The following is a 15,700-nucleotide window of genomic DNA, read 5'->3' as shown; positions in this document are numbered from 1 at the left end:
ACGTGACGTGACGTGACCAAAACACGCGTGAGGCAGTTCCCCTCATCGGCCGGAGTGTTTTGATATATGACATGTCCATGTTGTGCTAACTTTTTGATTTCGCTTATTTTGGGGGCGGGGCTAAACGTGACGTCACGTGAATACCCGGTGGGGTGCCAATACTTTTGGACAAAAGTGACTACTAAGTGTTTTGACATTTCATATAAAAACTGCAGTCATTATGGAATTCTACTTATTATTATACTGCATAGAACAGTATTTTGGGGGCGGGGCTACACGTGACGTCACGTGAATACCCGGTGGGGTGCCAATACTTTTGGACAAAAGGGTATTGACTGGGTGCCAATACTTGTGGAATCATTGGATTGATAGTGTGGAGTTGATAGTTACATGTATTGAGAGTGTGCTTTAAATCTACAGAGAGAACAAAAGAATTTTAAGAATTCCCCATTCAAGTCTATGGGAAAAAAAAAACCCTTTGAGCTTCCGTACCGGGAATTCCGGAATTCTGATCGCTTATAAAAGTCATAGCACACCTGTCCTCAACGAGCCGGTCGATTTGACACCTCATTCATGGGTCTAGGACAAAAGCTGCGGGACAAGTTACGCGCCGAAAAAGTGTCCGGAAGAAGAAGAATAATAAGTATGCAGAATAACAATAATGATGCTTTTCAAGCACCATTAATAATAATAATAATAATAATAATAATAATAATAATAAGTATGCAGAATAACAATAATGATGCTTTTCAAGCACCATTAATAATAATAATAATAATAATAATAATAAGTATGCAGAATAACAATAATAATGCTTTGCAAGCACCATTAATAATAATAATAATAATAAGTATGCAGAATAACAATAATGATGCTTTTCAAGCACCATTAATAATAATAATAATAATAATAATAATAATAAGTATGCAGAATAACAATAATGATGCTTTTCAAGCACCATTAATAATAATAATAATAATAATAATAATAATAATAATAATAATAAGTATGCAGAATAACAATAATGATGCTTTTCAAGCACCATTAATAATAATAATAATAATAATAAGTATGCAGAATAACAATAATAATGCTTTGCAAGCACCATTAATAATAATAATAATAAGTATGCAGAATAACAATAATGATGCTTTTCAAGCACCATTAATAATAATAATAATAATAATAATAATAATAAGTATGCAGAATAACAATAATGATGCTTTTCAAGCACCATTAATAATAAGTATGCAAGAGAACAAGAATGTTGCTTTAGCAAGCACCGTTAAGTACAAAAAGTTACAACATGGAGTGAAATATAACAATCTGGCAACACAAAAGTTGTTTTTGGTATGCTGTGCATCACGCTTGCTTCATGCCTCTGATCACGTGTCGAATCCATTCTGATTGGTTAACGGCTGGAATTTCCTGTATCGTGATTGGTCAAAATGTGATCCGTGATCGACTCATGTTTGAAATGACTCAATGAGTCTGATTAATAGAACAGCAAGTTAAATGAGTGTTTAACACTTTTAAGAGTCTTACAGAGTTTACTGTTATGGCTACATTTAGTGACCCTCGTGTGTCATCTGTCCTAAATGATGTAAGTAGCCTGTTAGCATTCACCAGAAAAGCTGTTTTTTTTTGTTTTTTTTTTTGTGTCTAATAACTAAAACGTTCTGGCTAATATTGTTCATTTATTCTCTTATTCCTTAAATATATGTTCGTCCCATCCAGATTTCACCGACTGTGACTAAATAATAGGTTAGAATAATACTCATAACTAATAATAATACCATTTTAATGCTAGTCGTCAGAGTTAGGGTTGCCAGATTGAAATAAACCACTTCTTGATATCAGAATCAGAATCAGAAAGGTCTTTATTGCCAAGTATGTTTTCACATACGAGGATTTTTTTCTAGTACAGGAGCTCCACAGTGTAAAAATATAGCAATGGTAAGACATGAACACATAAATAATAGACAGTTGTATGTGCAAATTGTAATATAAGTGTGCAAATTAAAGTAAAGATGTGCAGATTCAAATGTAGATGTGCAAAATAAAATATAATGCATACTTGCAGACAATGTAAGAATAGGTTTTGTTCTGTGTATGTTAGGTGTTCATCAGATGTATGTTAGGTGTTCATCAGATGTATGTTAAGTGTTCATCAGATGTATTGCCTGAGGGAAGAAACTGTTCCTATATCTGGTCGTTTTGGTACTCAGGGCTCTGTAGCGTCAGCCAGATGGCAACAGTTCAAATAGTAAGTGTGCTGGATGTGAGGGGTCCAGAGTGATTTTCTTTGCCCTTTTGCTCACTCTGGAGAAGTACAGGTCTTGGAGTGTAGGGAGAGTTGTGCCAATGATTCGCTCAGCAGTCTGGACTTCCCTCTGTAGTCTCCTGAGGTCGGATTGGGTAGCTGAGCTGAACCAAACAGTCACTGAGGTGCAGAGGGTGGATTCGATGATTGCAGTGTAGAACTGTTTCAGCAGATCCTGAGGCAGGTTGAACTTCTTCAGCTGGTGAAGGAAGTACAACCTCTGCTGAGCCTTTTTCACAATGGAGTCAATGTGAATGTCCCACTTCAGGTCCTGGGAGATTGTGGTTCCCAGGAATCTGAATGACTCCACTGCTGTCACAATGCTGTCCATGATGATGAGTGGGGGGAGAGCAGTGGGGTTTCTCCTGAAGTCCACGATCATCTCCACTGTCTTGAGCGTGTTCAGCTCCAGGTTGTTAAGGCTGCACCAGACAGCCAGCCGTTCAACCTCCAGTCTGTAAGCAGACTCGTCACCGTCCTGGATGAGGCCGATCAGTGTGGTGTCGTCTGCGAACTTCAGGAGCTCGACAGAGGGGTCATGAGAGGTGCAGTCATTCGTGTACAGAGAGAAGAGCAGTGGGGAGAGAACACAGCCCTGGGGGGCGCCAGTGCTGATGGTGCGGGTGCTGGATTTGAGTTTCCCCAGTCGCACTAGCTGCTGCCTGTCTGTGAGAAAGCTGGTGATCCACTGACAGACAGAGGAGGGCACGGATAGCTGGGTTAATTTGGGCTGAAGGAGTGATGGGATGATGGTGTTGAAAGCAGAGCTGAAGTCCACAAACAGGATCCTCACATAAGTCCCTGGTCTGTCCAGATGCTGCAGAACATAATGCAGTCCCATATTGACTGCATCATTCACAGACCTGTTTGCCCTGTAGGCAAACTGCAGAGGGTCCAGTTAGGGTCCAGTAATGTCCTTCAGATAAGCCAGAACCAGTCTTTCAAATGATTTCATGACCACAGATGTTAGGGCCACAGGTCTGTAGTCATTTAGTCCGGTAATTTGGGGTTTCTTTGGGACGGGGATGATGGTGGAGCTTTTGAAGCATGAGGGTACTTCACACAGCTCCAGTGATGTGTTGAATATCCGAGTAAAGATGGGGGCCAGTTGATCAGCACAGGTTTTCAGACAGGCTGGTGAGACACTGTCTGGGCCTGGTGCCTTTCTCCTTTTGTTCTTCTTAAAGACCTGACACACCTCATCTTTGCTGTTGGAGACAGGAGGTGAAAATTGGGCTTTTTCAAACCTACAGTAGAACTCGTTCAGGTCGTCTGCCAGTTGTTGATTCACCACAGTGCTGGGGGATGGTGTCGTGTAGTTGGTGATGGCTTTCAGACCTTTCCACACTGAAGCTGAGTCGTTAGAGGCAAACTGAGCCCGTAGCTTTTCAGAATAGTTTCTCTTTGCTACTCTGATCTCCCTTTCCAGTGTGTATTTGGCCTGTTTGTACAAGACCCTATCCCCATTCTTGTGAGCATCCTCTGAGTTTTGCAGTGAACCATGGTTTATCGTTGTTGTAGGTTAAGTGAGTCCTGGTAGGAATACACAAATCCTCACAGAAACTAATATATGATGTTACAGTATCTGTGAGCTCATCCAAGTCGGTGGCAGCATCTTCAAAAACAGTCCAATCAGTGAGCGAGAAACATGCTTGTAAATCCTGCTCCGCTTCCTTAGTCCATCTTTTTACAGTCCTTAATACAGGTTTAGCTGTTTTCAGTTTCTATGTATTTTCAGTTTCTCATATATGTATGAGTCAGGGTTGCCAGATTTAATTAAACAACTTTATCTTTATATATGTATACAACTAGTTAACTACAAATTACTGCATTTTGTACATGATGTTATAGATGATAAAATTAAATGTATATATTTTACCTACTTCTGGATACACTATACATTTTTCCTCTTTCCTTTACAGCCCCTTCGGTGCAAGATGGCACCACATTGTGCTCCATCAGCAGAACCGAGCCAGAGCGAAACACCTCGGTTCCATGCCATCAGTGTGATCCGTCACACATCTGATCACCTGCGTCAGGTTTCCTCAGAGACGTTCGTCCCCGAACCCTTGCCCGTCTGCAACATCCGGAGCCACTGCGGTGGTCCAATTGACAGCTGTTCAGAAGTAAATCTTGAAAATCTGAACTCTGTCTGGTTCAGCTCTGCCTCCAAAACCCCTCCTGACACCATCACAGCATCATCTGTAGCACTGTTCCAGATGCTTCCATGTACAGTGATCAACACACAAGCTCCATCTACAGTTAATCCCCCAGTTTTAGTGGCCTCTCGTGTTCCCAGCATGGTAGTGGTGCTTCCAAAGTCTCACACACAGGCTCTGGTGGACACAAGTAAAGGTTCAAACATCACTGTCATTAACCCTGTAGTGAAGAACCCGCCACAGCATCGTTGCCACATTTGCCCCCACGCTGACTGTGGTAAAACCTATCTGAAAAGTTCCCACCTGAAAGTGCATCTGCGTACACACACAGGTGAGGGAAGACGTAATCTCCCAAGTGGTTGTTAGTGTGCAGCTAAACATACATTTTACAGATATTAAATATTAAATGAAGGATAGATATAAATGCAAAACTGTTTATTTCAGTTATTTTAGACTTGTAATTCCAGTATGTAACTAACAAAACAAACAGCTGAATACACCTTTGGTAAACAAGGCACAGTGTTAAATTTATCTTCTGGACTGCTTCTTTAATGGCGCTGATAATCTACTACAATCAATTTATCAATGCTTAATGTCCCTTTAAATTCCTGTCTCATTCCCACAGGTGAGAAGCCGTTTAAGTGTCAGTGGGAGGGATGTGAATGGAGATTCTCCCGATCAGATGAACTCTCCCGTCACAGACGCACTCACACCGGGGAGAAACGCTTCACCTGCTCCACGTGTCACCTTCGCTTTACACGCAGCGATCACCTCGCCAAACACAAGCGTCGGCATTATGTGGCCAAGAGAGCTCCGGCTTGGCAGGCACATATCAGCCGCATTGGCTGCTTCGGCGCAGGAGCTCGAGCTCTCCTGCCCATCGCAATCAAACCGCAGGTCTGAATGTACTACTCAAACAAAGATCATGGAGGCTCATATTAGGATTGTTTACTGCACATTCTGCACCTTCTCTTTGAGGTTGGTGTGGCCAACAATGCACTTTATATACTATGTTAGTTAAAATTATTCATGTTCAAATAATCATTAGAATTTCTTATTCAAGGAAGGTGAACCTTTTTCTTAGCGCTCATCAAGCTGTAGACGGCTTCACAGCATAAACCTCGATTAGGATTGGACAAAACGTTCTCAGGCTCTGTTCGTGTTCTTGAACTGCGTTCCAAACTGTAAAGCAACATTACACTTAGTGTAAAGAAATGAACACACATTTAAGCACAATCATTTATTGACGGCGTTTTGCCGAACATAACAAGATGTTACATTTTCCGTCTGAGGGATTGAATTCATCTCATTCAAAATGACTCAACTTTGTTTCAGGTAAACTGGGAAGCTTGTCCATCCCGACCAACAGCACTTACAGAAACCATATAGCACTTTCTTAAGCACACCCGACGACATATACATATATAGTCAACATACAACCAAAAGCTTCTAGGCATGTGCGGATAATAGGCCACGTCTCGATATGTAACGTGCATGAACAAAATGCACAAAATGTCGTCTCTTTGACTGCGTTTCATTCTTAAAGAAGCTAATTACATGAGAACAGCTTAATGAGTATCTTCTTTGGACAAATATAAACTCCCATGTTCTGAAAGATTGATGCAGTGCAGTTTTAATAACATGCCCTGTTATTCCAGCTATAAGCACGTCTGAGTTTGGTAGCGATATTTACCTTGATAAAATGACCAAGAATTAGTCAACACTGGACATGACCTGCAAGCATAAGCAATAAATAAACACTGATTCCAACCAGCAGAAACAGCAACATTGATTTTTTTCCCCCAGGAAAACTATTTCCATCCCTCATGGTTCACAGGCACTGATGGACATGAGGTCTTTAAACTTCTCAGTGCCAGCTGTAATTCCATTTAAACACCAAACAGTGGGACGGTGAGGAACTGCATAATTCAATTTCTACTGGTGCCCCATGTTGTTGGTTCTGCAGATTTGATAAATAAAAGACAGACTTTTAATATGATCTGGGTGTAAAGAACAAACGTGGGACATCGGGCCTACTTTACATTTTTTTTGTCCAACTGCATTTAAGAATGGAGTCTTCACTACACACAAATATGGTTTTGAGTGATGATTGTGATATGAACATCAGCACATGCCTAGAAGCTTCACATAAAAAAACAGGACGATGAGGGGCAATTTATCTGCTTTGTTATCCTGCTAAATTGAAGCCATGCAATTGTGTTCAATATTGCAGTTCCATTACAATTAAACCTTTGTAGCAATTCATTTTCACAGTATCTTTAGGAACTCTCCAAGGCCCTAAATCTTCACGGATAGGAACCATCTGTGGTCCAATATTGCTTTTGACCCACTACAATATTGCCCTGACAACTACAACAATGTTCTTGTGAAGATGGAGATATGTAGAGGATTACGTCAGCTTTGTCAGCTCTAATGCTTTCTAGGTGTTTTACAGTCTCACGTTCCTTAGAGAGCCGTCTAATAGCTGAACATTTCTTAAGATGCCGACAAGAAAATCTTCTAAGGGGAAAGAATCATAACTTGTGCATAAAGAGCACTATCAGAACATAGAGTTGGACCCAAATAATTTTAAGAATATCGGATCGCAGAGCTGCACTGCCACCTGCTGGCTCCTCGAAACACCAGCATCAGAAAATACATGGCTCTTAAAAAATTATAAGGCTTTGAATTTCAATAAATAAAACCCAACTTTATCTCAGAGGAAAATATTATCACATATATGCCTGTTTGTATATTTGTATATTTATAAAACTGAATTAAATACTCTAGCAGGTTTGTAAACAGCGCTAACAATCAATCCCGCAAATGACTAAACCCAATCCCAACAATATACATGACCATAAATGCTTTTCCTCTTCATCCAATAACCTCTCTGAAACCTTGTTCATTGTATTCTGGTCCCATAAGAGTCCAGAACGTTTTTTTTTTAAATTAAATTGGCCAGCGGGGCTGCTGCAGCCCCAGAGCGGTTTTGCTAAGCCGGAGTAGAGATGGCACTCTCGCTCAGACTGGGCTTCTGAAAGCATGGGACCAGAGAGAAGTTCTTCAGGGCTGTGTCCAGTATTATGCCGTAGTTTTGAATCTCGTACCTGTGTAAACAAATCAGGTTGTATAGAATTTGTCCACACACACACACAAAAAAAAAGTACTTTTTTATTAAAACTATAAATGCTAAGTACAAAGGTAGTGACCACAAAAAAAGTGACCTCAGTAAACTTTTAAAGGTATTTGACTACGGATACATTAGTCGGCTACATCTGAGCATTTAAAAGCCTACTACTGAAAGCTCTTACCAGTCTTGTGCAGAGATGATGTAGTGTACGGGCGGCGGCGGTTCTCCCATCACTCCGAGACTGTTGGCTCCGGTGTGGTTAAACACCAGCCAGTCTCCAACACTGAGCTCTGGGAGAAGACAGGACTCAAGCACCTGGTCCAGACCATCGTTGGAGCAACCACGCAGACTGCTGGTGAAAAGCGGCTCCTCGGCGGACATTTCCTACATCAAGACGACAAACCATCGATGAACTCTACTCTAAGTTTTCACTCATTTCAGACACGACACACGACGAATCAAATATCAAAACCCAACAACGATTATTTAAACAAATGATTGTATTTCGCCAAATCTTCGCACAAGTCTTATCCGTCACGTCTGGCATTACTCGTATTTCTTTGGGAAATTGGAAAGTTCAACCCCGAACTGAAATACTGAAAAACTGTTTTCTACTTCAGTAACTAACTGTGCTGTGAATGGACTGATCACATGTCCACATTAAACAAACATACGGTTTCGTAGAAAATACAACCTGCTAAAAATCAACACTTTATATATCATTTTATTGCTGTCCAGATGCGAGTTTTATTACCGAGGAGAGGTTTAAATAAAATTTGTACAAAACGTCCCTTCGATAAACTAATCCGATCTGAATAGGGCTTAGGTTAGGTACTGGCAGTGGGTCAGAGGTGACCGTGAAAATGCTTCACCTTGAGTAGAGATGGAACAGGATCAGACTCATCTAATAGTTTATAGGCAAAGGAGCCAAACACAGTGTCATTCAGACAGTATGTGAACTCCGGCTCATTGTTTCCAGACAGTGTATCTGAAGGGAAAAGGAAAAAGAAATAAATAAAATGTATTAGTTGACCTGTCTGTGGAAAGCGAACATATGTAGAGAGGGAGGCACGAGTCCTAATTAATTAAAACTAGCAGTTTTACAAGACAGTAACAATTACTGATTTCTTCTAGAAAGGTCACGTAATAAATCACTAGATGTTGGATCTGTGTGTCAGAGGAAAAGTTTCAGGGCATGTTAAAGTTAGTCAAATTTGAAGTTTTGCAAAGCACTAACTTTGTGCGTGATGATTGGCATTCTGAGCTGCCATTTTCTTTGAGATGACGCTCACAGCAAGTGAGAAAGCAGCAGACACATAGTAGGCTCCAGGTTCGGCGATGACGGACACACCCGTCGACTGAGGGAAGTATGCATCCAGCATGGGCTTCAATGCTCTGTTCACCTGCAACAGAGAACAATTCAAACCGATTAAAAAACCTATAATTGAGGGGAATAAATAAATAAATAAATAAATAAATAAAACCACACAATGCGCATTACAGCATTCACCTGGATTAAGACACTAAACATTGGAGAAGAAAAAAAATAAAATAATAAAAAAAAAATAATAATAAATCAAGCAACGAAATTACAATTACACATCTTATACATGCAGTTGTCATTCTTGAATCTGATGATTGTTGATTAATTGTTATAATAACAGTAATACTGAGTGTAATTGAAATCATAGGTTTATATAAATGCATTCATTCAACATGAAGAAAGAATAAAAAGTGGCTGTAAAAAGTAAAGTCTGTTTATAGCTGCTATATGGGTTATACGCAACAACTTCATGGAAGTTCCACAACATTAGTTCAAAGTATAAACGGTAAAAAAAAAAAAAGTGGTATAAATACAATACAACATCTAAAAGGAGTTTCTTAACCAACTGCAGGATGGTAACAGCAACTTCACAGTGGATTCATCACGCTACCCTGGAGTTGATTATTTTCTTAACATGACCCCAAATGTTTTGTTCCTTATATAACATTTTGTCCAGCAGGTGCTGCTGTTGCACTAAACCAGTGAGCAGAGCATTTTTCTAAAAAACCTTTGAAACTCTTGCATTCACCTCAAACTACTCAGCATCCTAAATGGAAGGTCAACCTAAAAGGAGTAATCTTAAAACTTGCATTACCTTTTCTAATTGAGCCTCAACTCCATCGAAGCCTCCACCAATGTCCAGAATACTCATAGCGAATCCAAGTTCAGCCTTTATAAAAACATAGAAAAATAAATAATAATAAATTATATATATATATATATATATATATATATATATATATATATATATATATATATATATATATATATATATATATATATATATATATATATATATATATTATACACATACATACATATACACACACACACATTACATATTACACAGACCCACACAAATACACTCTAAACAAATGAATAAGGCAAGCTTATAATGCAAGACATTTACGATCCTTTACATAACACAGTGCACAGAGCAACATACCCCCATGTCAAACACACAGCGTGCATCTGAAACAGCATGAGTAAAAGCCTCAGGCTCTGCGCAACAGCTGGGGATATGAAACCTGGAACAGAAAACAAACAAATCTGTCACTTACGATGCACAGACATGTGGGAACAATTACTTATACAATGCATCATGAACAGGATCCTATTATTATCACAGTTATTGTTACATCTCATAAATTTACAATAGGTCATTAAACCAATTATGGCATGAATCTTTTATATCAGCACAGTAATCTTTTTAGCCGGACGCGATTAAATACGCTTCAATATTGTAAAAGATATGCGTGTGGGACTTACTTGACGCCGGTTATGTTTACGCCAAGCTCCTTTGCGCACTCCAGTAGGTGCCTGCAGTCCTTCAGCGTGCAGCCGAAGGGCATGGCAGTCTCACCGTGCTCACAGCAGCCTGCCATGTACACCTGCAGCAGCAACCTAAAGCCAACAGAGTATTCAGAGCTAAGGATGCTGGGAGCATAGTAACTCAGAACAAAACAAAAACAAAACCCAAGTGTTAGGACACTGTGCATGCATGAGGGACATATTCACCGTCCACAAGATGTCTTCGATGGATAAAAACACTTGGAGGAACGTTGAAACAGAGAAATAATCTGACTGTCTTGTGATGCAACACGACTTGAAGCGATTTACTGCTACAGTTCCAAACTTCTCATTAAATGTTTTAATCCTCTTAAAAATCAAATCATGTACTACTTTATTTTATTATGCAAAGAAATTTCAGTGAAAAACAGGGATTCTTGCAGCATTTAACAAATGATATAGATTTTTTTTCTTCAGTAAATGACAATATGATGCACCCGGATTCTTACTTTGCATTTGGGTGGCAGCGAGCGATCTTCCTCATTTCAGCCTCGTTGTCACACACCAGCAGCTGGACGCCATTTTTAGCAGCATATTTGATAAGCGAGAGTTGCTTACAGGCTCCACCCAGGATGACATCTTGAGCTGGAACTCCAAAGTTCTTCACCAACTCCAAATGGTGCTGTGAAAAATGGATTATTCCGCAGTTATCAGCATGCATACGGTGGCTGAACGGTTACCTGAGCTACAGGTCATGTCAATTTTTATGTGCTTTTTGTTGAAATCACTGATTTCAAGCACATTTGTCCGATAATATTCTATATTACTCTACAAACACCTCACTTAGACACCATGCTGACAGGACGTCTAGCTCATGTGACCTAATGGATTCATGGCAAAAGTTCAAGCTTACCTTGTTGGAGCAAACAAAGCCAGTTCCCAGTGCAGCCAGGATCTCAACCACCACAGCACTGCTGTTACACTTCACATCGTAGAAAGGTCGAACCTGGTCCATGTGAGATTTCCATCGGACCTGCTGCCAAAGGACGGCACCCAGATCCGCTACGAAGAATGCACTCTTTTGTGCCTAAATGAGAAGTGACCACTCTGTTAACCATCTGCTTTAAAGCCTGCTTTTGTTTTGTAACACAAAATGTAGCTTTTTTGTAATTCTTTACTAAACTCTAGACATTTAACACTGTATCGAGATGCTGGACAATCAGTCTGTCCTCTCAGTACTCACTTGAGTTTGGTCAGATATGTGTTTGTTGATCACATCAAGGATAGCAGTGTCTCCTTCAAGCAGCTCGACAGAACAGAGCAATTCATCCAGCATCGCTTTCATCCTTATCCACAAGCCCGAGACAACAGAGTCATAAAGCAGGTCACCTATATAGCAAAGCCCTCACAGCTCCTGGGTCCTAGTGATATCCACTGCAAAGAAAAAGATTTGAGAAAAAAAAAAAAAAAAAAAAAAAAAAAAAATGTATTATGCATTTCCCAAACATATAATCCATTTTATAATCACCGTTGCACAGGATTACAGTTTATTCATTAATGAATAGTGACATACTGTCCATTTCTGATCTCTGATAAAAGAAATTTATTCTGTCTTTCTGAGACAAAGCCATTTAATAGAAGTGACAGTGACGATGCTTTTACACGGCAAACTCATTCCATAAATGTTAAATAAATGTCCCCAGACTGGAAGCATCTCCATATGGATACTTTTATGTTTTTATTTGTCCAACAGACAAAGAATGAATAGAGACCGGCTACTGAAATATTACCTAAGCATCAGAGTGTTTGCCAAGATCTTGTCGTCATTCTCTTTTGAAATGATGTTCAGTGATGTGAACTGTTTTGTGACTTGTGGTTTGTTTTAGGGCAGCTGGAATCCCAGCATGCTTAGATCTGAGAAATGTGTGTGTTTGTGTGTGTGCATGTGTGTTTTGGCTTTAGGCTTCTACTGCAGGTGTACAGAACAGACTGTTGTTAGCATTACAACTGAACTGAGTTGTAACCAAATCAGTGATGTGGATTACAGTACATGCCTCAAAACAATACATTTAGGCATAAATACACACATCAGACATTTTAATCTGACTTTAGCCTGTGCGTCAGTGCAACAGTCACAAATCAAGCTCTAATGTCTTTACAGAAAGTCAAATTTCTAATGAAGGCCAATATCCACTTGTTCTTCCCCAACCAGTAACAAGCTTTTAGATGTGAAATTGAAATACACAAGATTTGAAATGGACCGACGTTTACTTAATTCAAATAATAAATAAATCCACAAAAATTGCATCCATTACATTCTGCAGCTCAAGATTCTCAGCTCATTCTTCTGATTACTTGACTACATCTGCATTCTTATTGCAGGTGGTTTAAAATAACATGGGTGGAAGATACATTCCAGTTTTACAATCTCAATAATTGAATAATTGAGTCACCAGGCTTGTCAGTGTGATGCCACACAATGCAGTCTCACGCTGTCACTCTAGTTTATCCCAGTTAAGCCTACTGGACTTACAGAGAAAGGTCAAAAGCCAGACCCCTCCTGTTATCAGCTAGGGTCCCAAGGGGGCTCAGCGTTGAAGTCCGACCGCTCCTGGCACACACACGCTCCCGCGCAGGTCTCAAGAGTCACAAGCTGCTGCAAGAAATGAAACAATTACACCGAGGCACGAATAAAAAAGAGATTAATTTTGGCACAGTGAGTTGCAAAAGTATTCGCCCCCTTTGAACCGACATGGTAGTGAGATGGATTTGATTGAGATTGCATGACAAACATCTACATATAATAAAACAGCCCTTAACCCTGAACCTAACAGTCAACAGTCAAAAAGTTATTTATATGAAATTCAAGTTTCCTTGATATCTGAAACCGAATCAAATACAAACATTTAATAAGACAAGATTCTGTAGTTGAGATGGAGTCACAATGTAAAACAGTACTGAATGAAAACTGCCACTTTAATAGGAACACAAGGGCACGAGCCGCTGTGTGGACCGGAAATGACACCGTCAACCAAAATGTACGAGTCTGACAGGAAAAGAGATGTTCTAGGAAAAAAAAAAAATACTAGATCCAAATTCTAGATAAAGTTAACTAGCCACATAACTAACCAAGTTAGTTAGTTAGTTATGTGGCTATATAACCTCCCTCACTAAACAACTCGGTGACCGCTAAGCTAGACTGCTGAATACACACCTTAAAAAAAATATAATAGATTATATCAAAATAATATAATATAGAACTAAATAACCGACCGTATACATTTTAAACATTGTTTTTTTTTTTGTAATTTATCGGTTGCGCTCGCGCGCTAGCTTTCTGGTAGCTTAGCTTAGCATAGATTAGCTTAGCTTACTTACCTGAGAGAAATTCTCAGTAAAAGGGTTAAACCGTCTTCTCTTTTTCGGCGGAATGTTTACAAAATAGTGGGAACACCTTTAATAGAGATAAAATGACGAGGTTTGGCGGACACGGACATTTAGAAGGCACCCGAAAGATAATATCACTATTAAGGGCGGAGGAGCTGAAACACGCCTAGCATGCTAATCGGCTACTTCCTTTTAACGTTGACGTTAGGAAAATGAGTGGGAGGGGCCAATCATTTTTTTTGCGTGTGTTTAAGCCAATCAGATGACAGGAGGCAAGTTCCAGATGCGGTTCCGTCGACCAATCCAAAGAGCGTGTGTACGAAAGCTGTTATAGGTGACAGGGAGAAGGGGCGGGGTGTAAGTTTTAAAAATGAATGAATAAATTAATTAATAAATGAATACATTAATAAATAAATAGTTACCGCAATAAACTGTATCTACCTGAAGTAAACATCTATTTATTACACTGCTGGTCTACTACACGTTATAAAAATACGTGCGTTCACGTTACTGTCGTGTTAAAACATGGATAATGATTTTTTTATTTAAAATATAAAGTCTCTTTTTATTTAATATTAATAATAATAATAATAATAATAATAATAATAATAATAATAATGAATGTTTGTGGATTTGCAACAGAGATATTGCAATACCAAAATTATATTTTACCATATATTACCAAAAAAATACTAAATGTAATTAATTACTGACATTTATATATCATATATTTATAAATGTATATTAATGTATAGTAATGCATTTATACGCTAGAGGTGGAAAATGGGAAGATATATAGACAGACAGGCAGATAAATAAGCAGATAGATAGATAGATAGATAGATAGATAGATAGATAGATAGATAGATAGATAGATAGATAGAAAGATAGATAGATAGGCAGACACAGATAGATAGATAGATAGATAGATAGATAGATAGATAGATAGATAGATAGATAGGTAGATAGATGGTCCTACCTGAAGCATAACATTTTTCACACATGCATGGGTTCCACGCTCTGTATATATATCTTGCACTACACTCTTAGGTGTAGGATTATGATATGAAAATATGGTCTAGTCCAGTCTGCAAGTTCTTCTGCATATCTCACAGGTCAAGGCTTTGTGTCTAGTGTATGAGCTAAACAGATCCGGCTCCTTTATTTGAGAGCTGCTCTGAGGGAGGAGTGATGACCGCTAAAGGGTCTCTTGAAGAGAAAAAAAACAAACAATCAGAGAAAACAAATGTGAGGCTTCTACTGGCTCATGTTTTAGTGATTTTTATGTGACAAGTCTAATCGAATTGTGGTGAATTTTACATTCTTTGCAGGAGGTTCCATTAAATTACTCATTATGAAAGTCACTCTTTATCCCTAGTTATACTGTATATGATTTTGCTGAAATAAAAATGCTGACGTATGTATATACCTTTAAATCTAGGTATAAATATATGTATGTATAATGTTAGTATAGAGGGTCTGCATTAATATAGTTAGTGTACAAAATCTTAGATATTCTGTGACAAAGGAAACATGAAATTACATATTAAATAATAATAATAATAATAATAATAATAATAATAATAATAATAATAATAATAATTATTATTGTTATTATTATTATTATTATTATTTATTTATTTATTTATTTATTTATTTATTTATTTATTTATTTTTAATAATATATATATTTTATTGGCAAACATTTATAATTATGTGGGCTGGTTTATCTCTAATATATGCAGATAAACAATAGTCATGTGTATGAAAATGTGAATCATCTGTTCTTCTGGTATACAGCCCAACTGATTTGGCTTTTTTGACTTTAATATATTTGGCCAAAGTCTAGTTTACTAAAAATAAAT

At 38.5% G+C, this 15,700-nt stretch overlaps 2 protein-coding genes across 5 annotated transcripts; one reads left to right on the top strand and one right to left on the bottom strand.

The window, feature by feature from the left end:
- Positions 1-1,476: 1,476 nt before the first annotated feature.
- Positions 1,477-6,747, top strand: klf10 (Kruppel like factor 10). Of its 3 annotated transcripts, XR_009647791.1 has the most exons (4): positions 1,477-1,603; positions 4,246-4,813; positions 5,108-5,460; positions 5,546-6,747. XR_009647791.1 is itself a non-coding variant. In XM_060861370.1 (3 exons), exons 1-3 carry the CDS (start codon positions 1,559-1,561, stop codon positions 5,383-5,385), a joined length of 891 nt encoding a protein of 296 aa, XP_060717353.1. In that variant the 5' UTR covers positions 1,477-1,558; the 3' UTR covers positions 5,386-6,747. The 3 variants fall into 3 exon arrangements, 2 of the variants coding, with proteins under 2 accessions (XP_060717353.1, XP_060717354.1); XM_060861370.1 differs by having other exon boundaries at positions 5,108-6,747; XM_060861371.1 differs by lacking the exon at positions 1,477-1,603 and adding an exon at positions 1,744-1,764 and having other exon boundaries at positions 5,108-6,747.
- Positions 5,708-14,048, bottom strand: azin1a (antizyme inhibitor 1a). 2 transcript variants are annotated; one of them, XM_060861368.1, is made up of 12 exons: positions 13,827-14,048; positions 12,982-13,104; positions 11,692-11,882; positions 11,362-11,535; positions 10,958-11,130; positions 10,428-10,562; positions 10,105-10,186; positions 9,754-9,828; positions 8,853-9,018; positions 8,488-8,603; positions 7,797-7,999; positions 5,708-7,592 (listed from the first exon to the last, which is right to left on the bottom strand). In XM_060861368.1, the coding sequence occupies exons 3-12, from the start codon at positions 11,791-11,793 to the stop codon at positions 7,478-7,480; spliced, it is 1,341 nt and encodes a 446-aa protein (XP_060717351.1). In that variant the 5' UTR covers positions 11,794-11,882; positions 12,982-13,104; positions 13,827-14,048; the 3' UTR covers positions 5,708-7,477. The 2 variants fall into 2 exon arrangements, with proteins under 2 accessions (XP_060717351.1, XP_060717352.1); XM_060861369.1 differs by having other exon boundaries at positions 12,982-13,101.
- Positions 14,049-15,700: the final 1,652 nt, after the last annotated feature.

Source organism: Tachysurus vachellii, chromosome 25 (genome assembly GCF_030014155.1).
Source record: "Tachysurus vachellii isolate PV-2020 chromosome 25, HZAU_Pvac_v1, whole genome shotgun sequence".
In the NCBI taxonomy this organism is placed as follows: domain Eukaryota; kingdom Metazoa; phylum Chordata; class Actinopteri; order Siluriformes; family Bagridae; genus Tachysurus; species Tachysurus vachellii.
This window is presented reverse-complemented; position numbering and strand designations above follow the sequence as displayed.

Coding starts and splice junctions, on each gene's coding strand:
- klf10 (XM_060861370.1), top strand. CDS start 1,559: ATGGCTACATTTAGTGACCCTCGTGTGTCATCTGTCCTAAATGAT. Junction 1,604..4,245: donor TGTCATCTGTCCTAAATGAT/GTAAGTAGCCTG, acceptor TTTCCTTTACAG/CCCCTTCGGTGCAAGATGGC. Junction 4,814..5,107: donor GCATCTGCGTACACACACAG/GTGAGGGAAGAC, acceptor TCATTCCCACAG/GTGAGAAGCCGTTTAAGTGT.
- azin1a (XM_060861368.1), bottom strand. CDS start 11,793: ATGAAAGCGATGCTGGATGAATTGCTCTGTTCTGTCGAGCTGCTTGAA. Junction 8,604..8,852: donor TGCCAATCATCACGCACAAA/GTTAGTGCTTTG, acceptor TTTTCCCTTCAG/ATACACTGTCTGGAAACAAT. Junction 7,593..7,796: donor ATCATCTCTGCACAAGACTG/GTAAGAGCTTTC, acceptor TTGTTTACACAG/GTACGAGATTCAAAACTACG.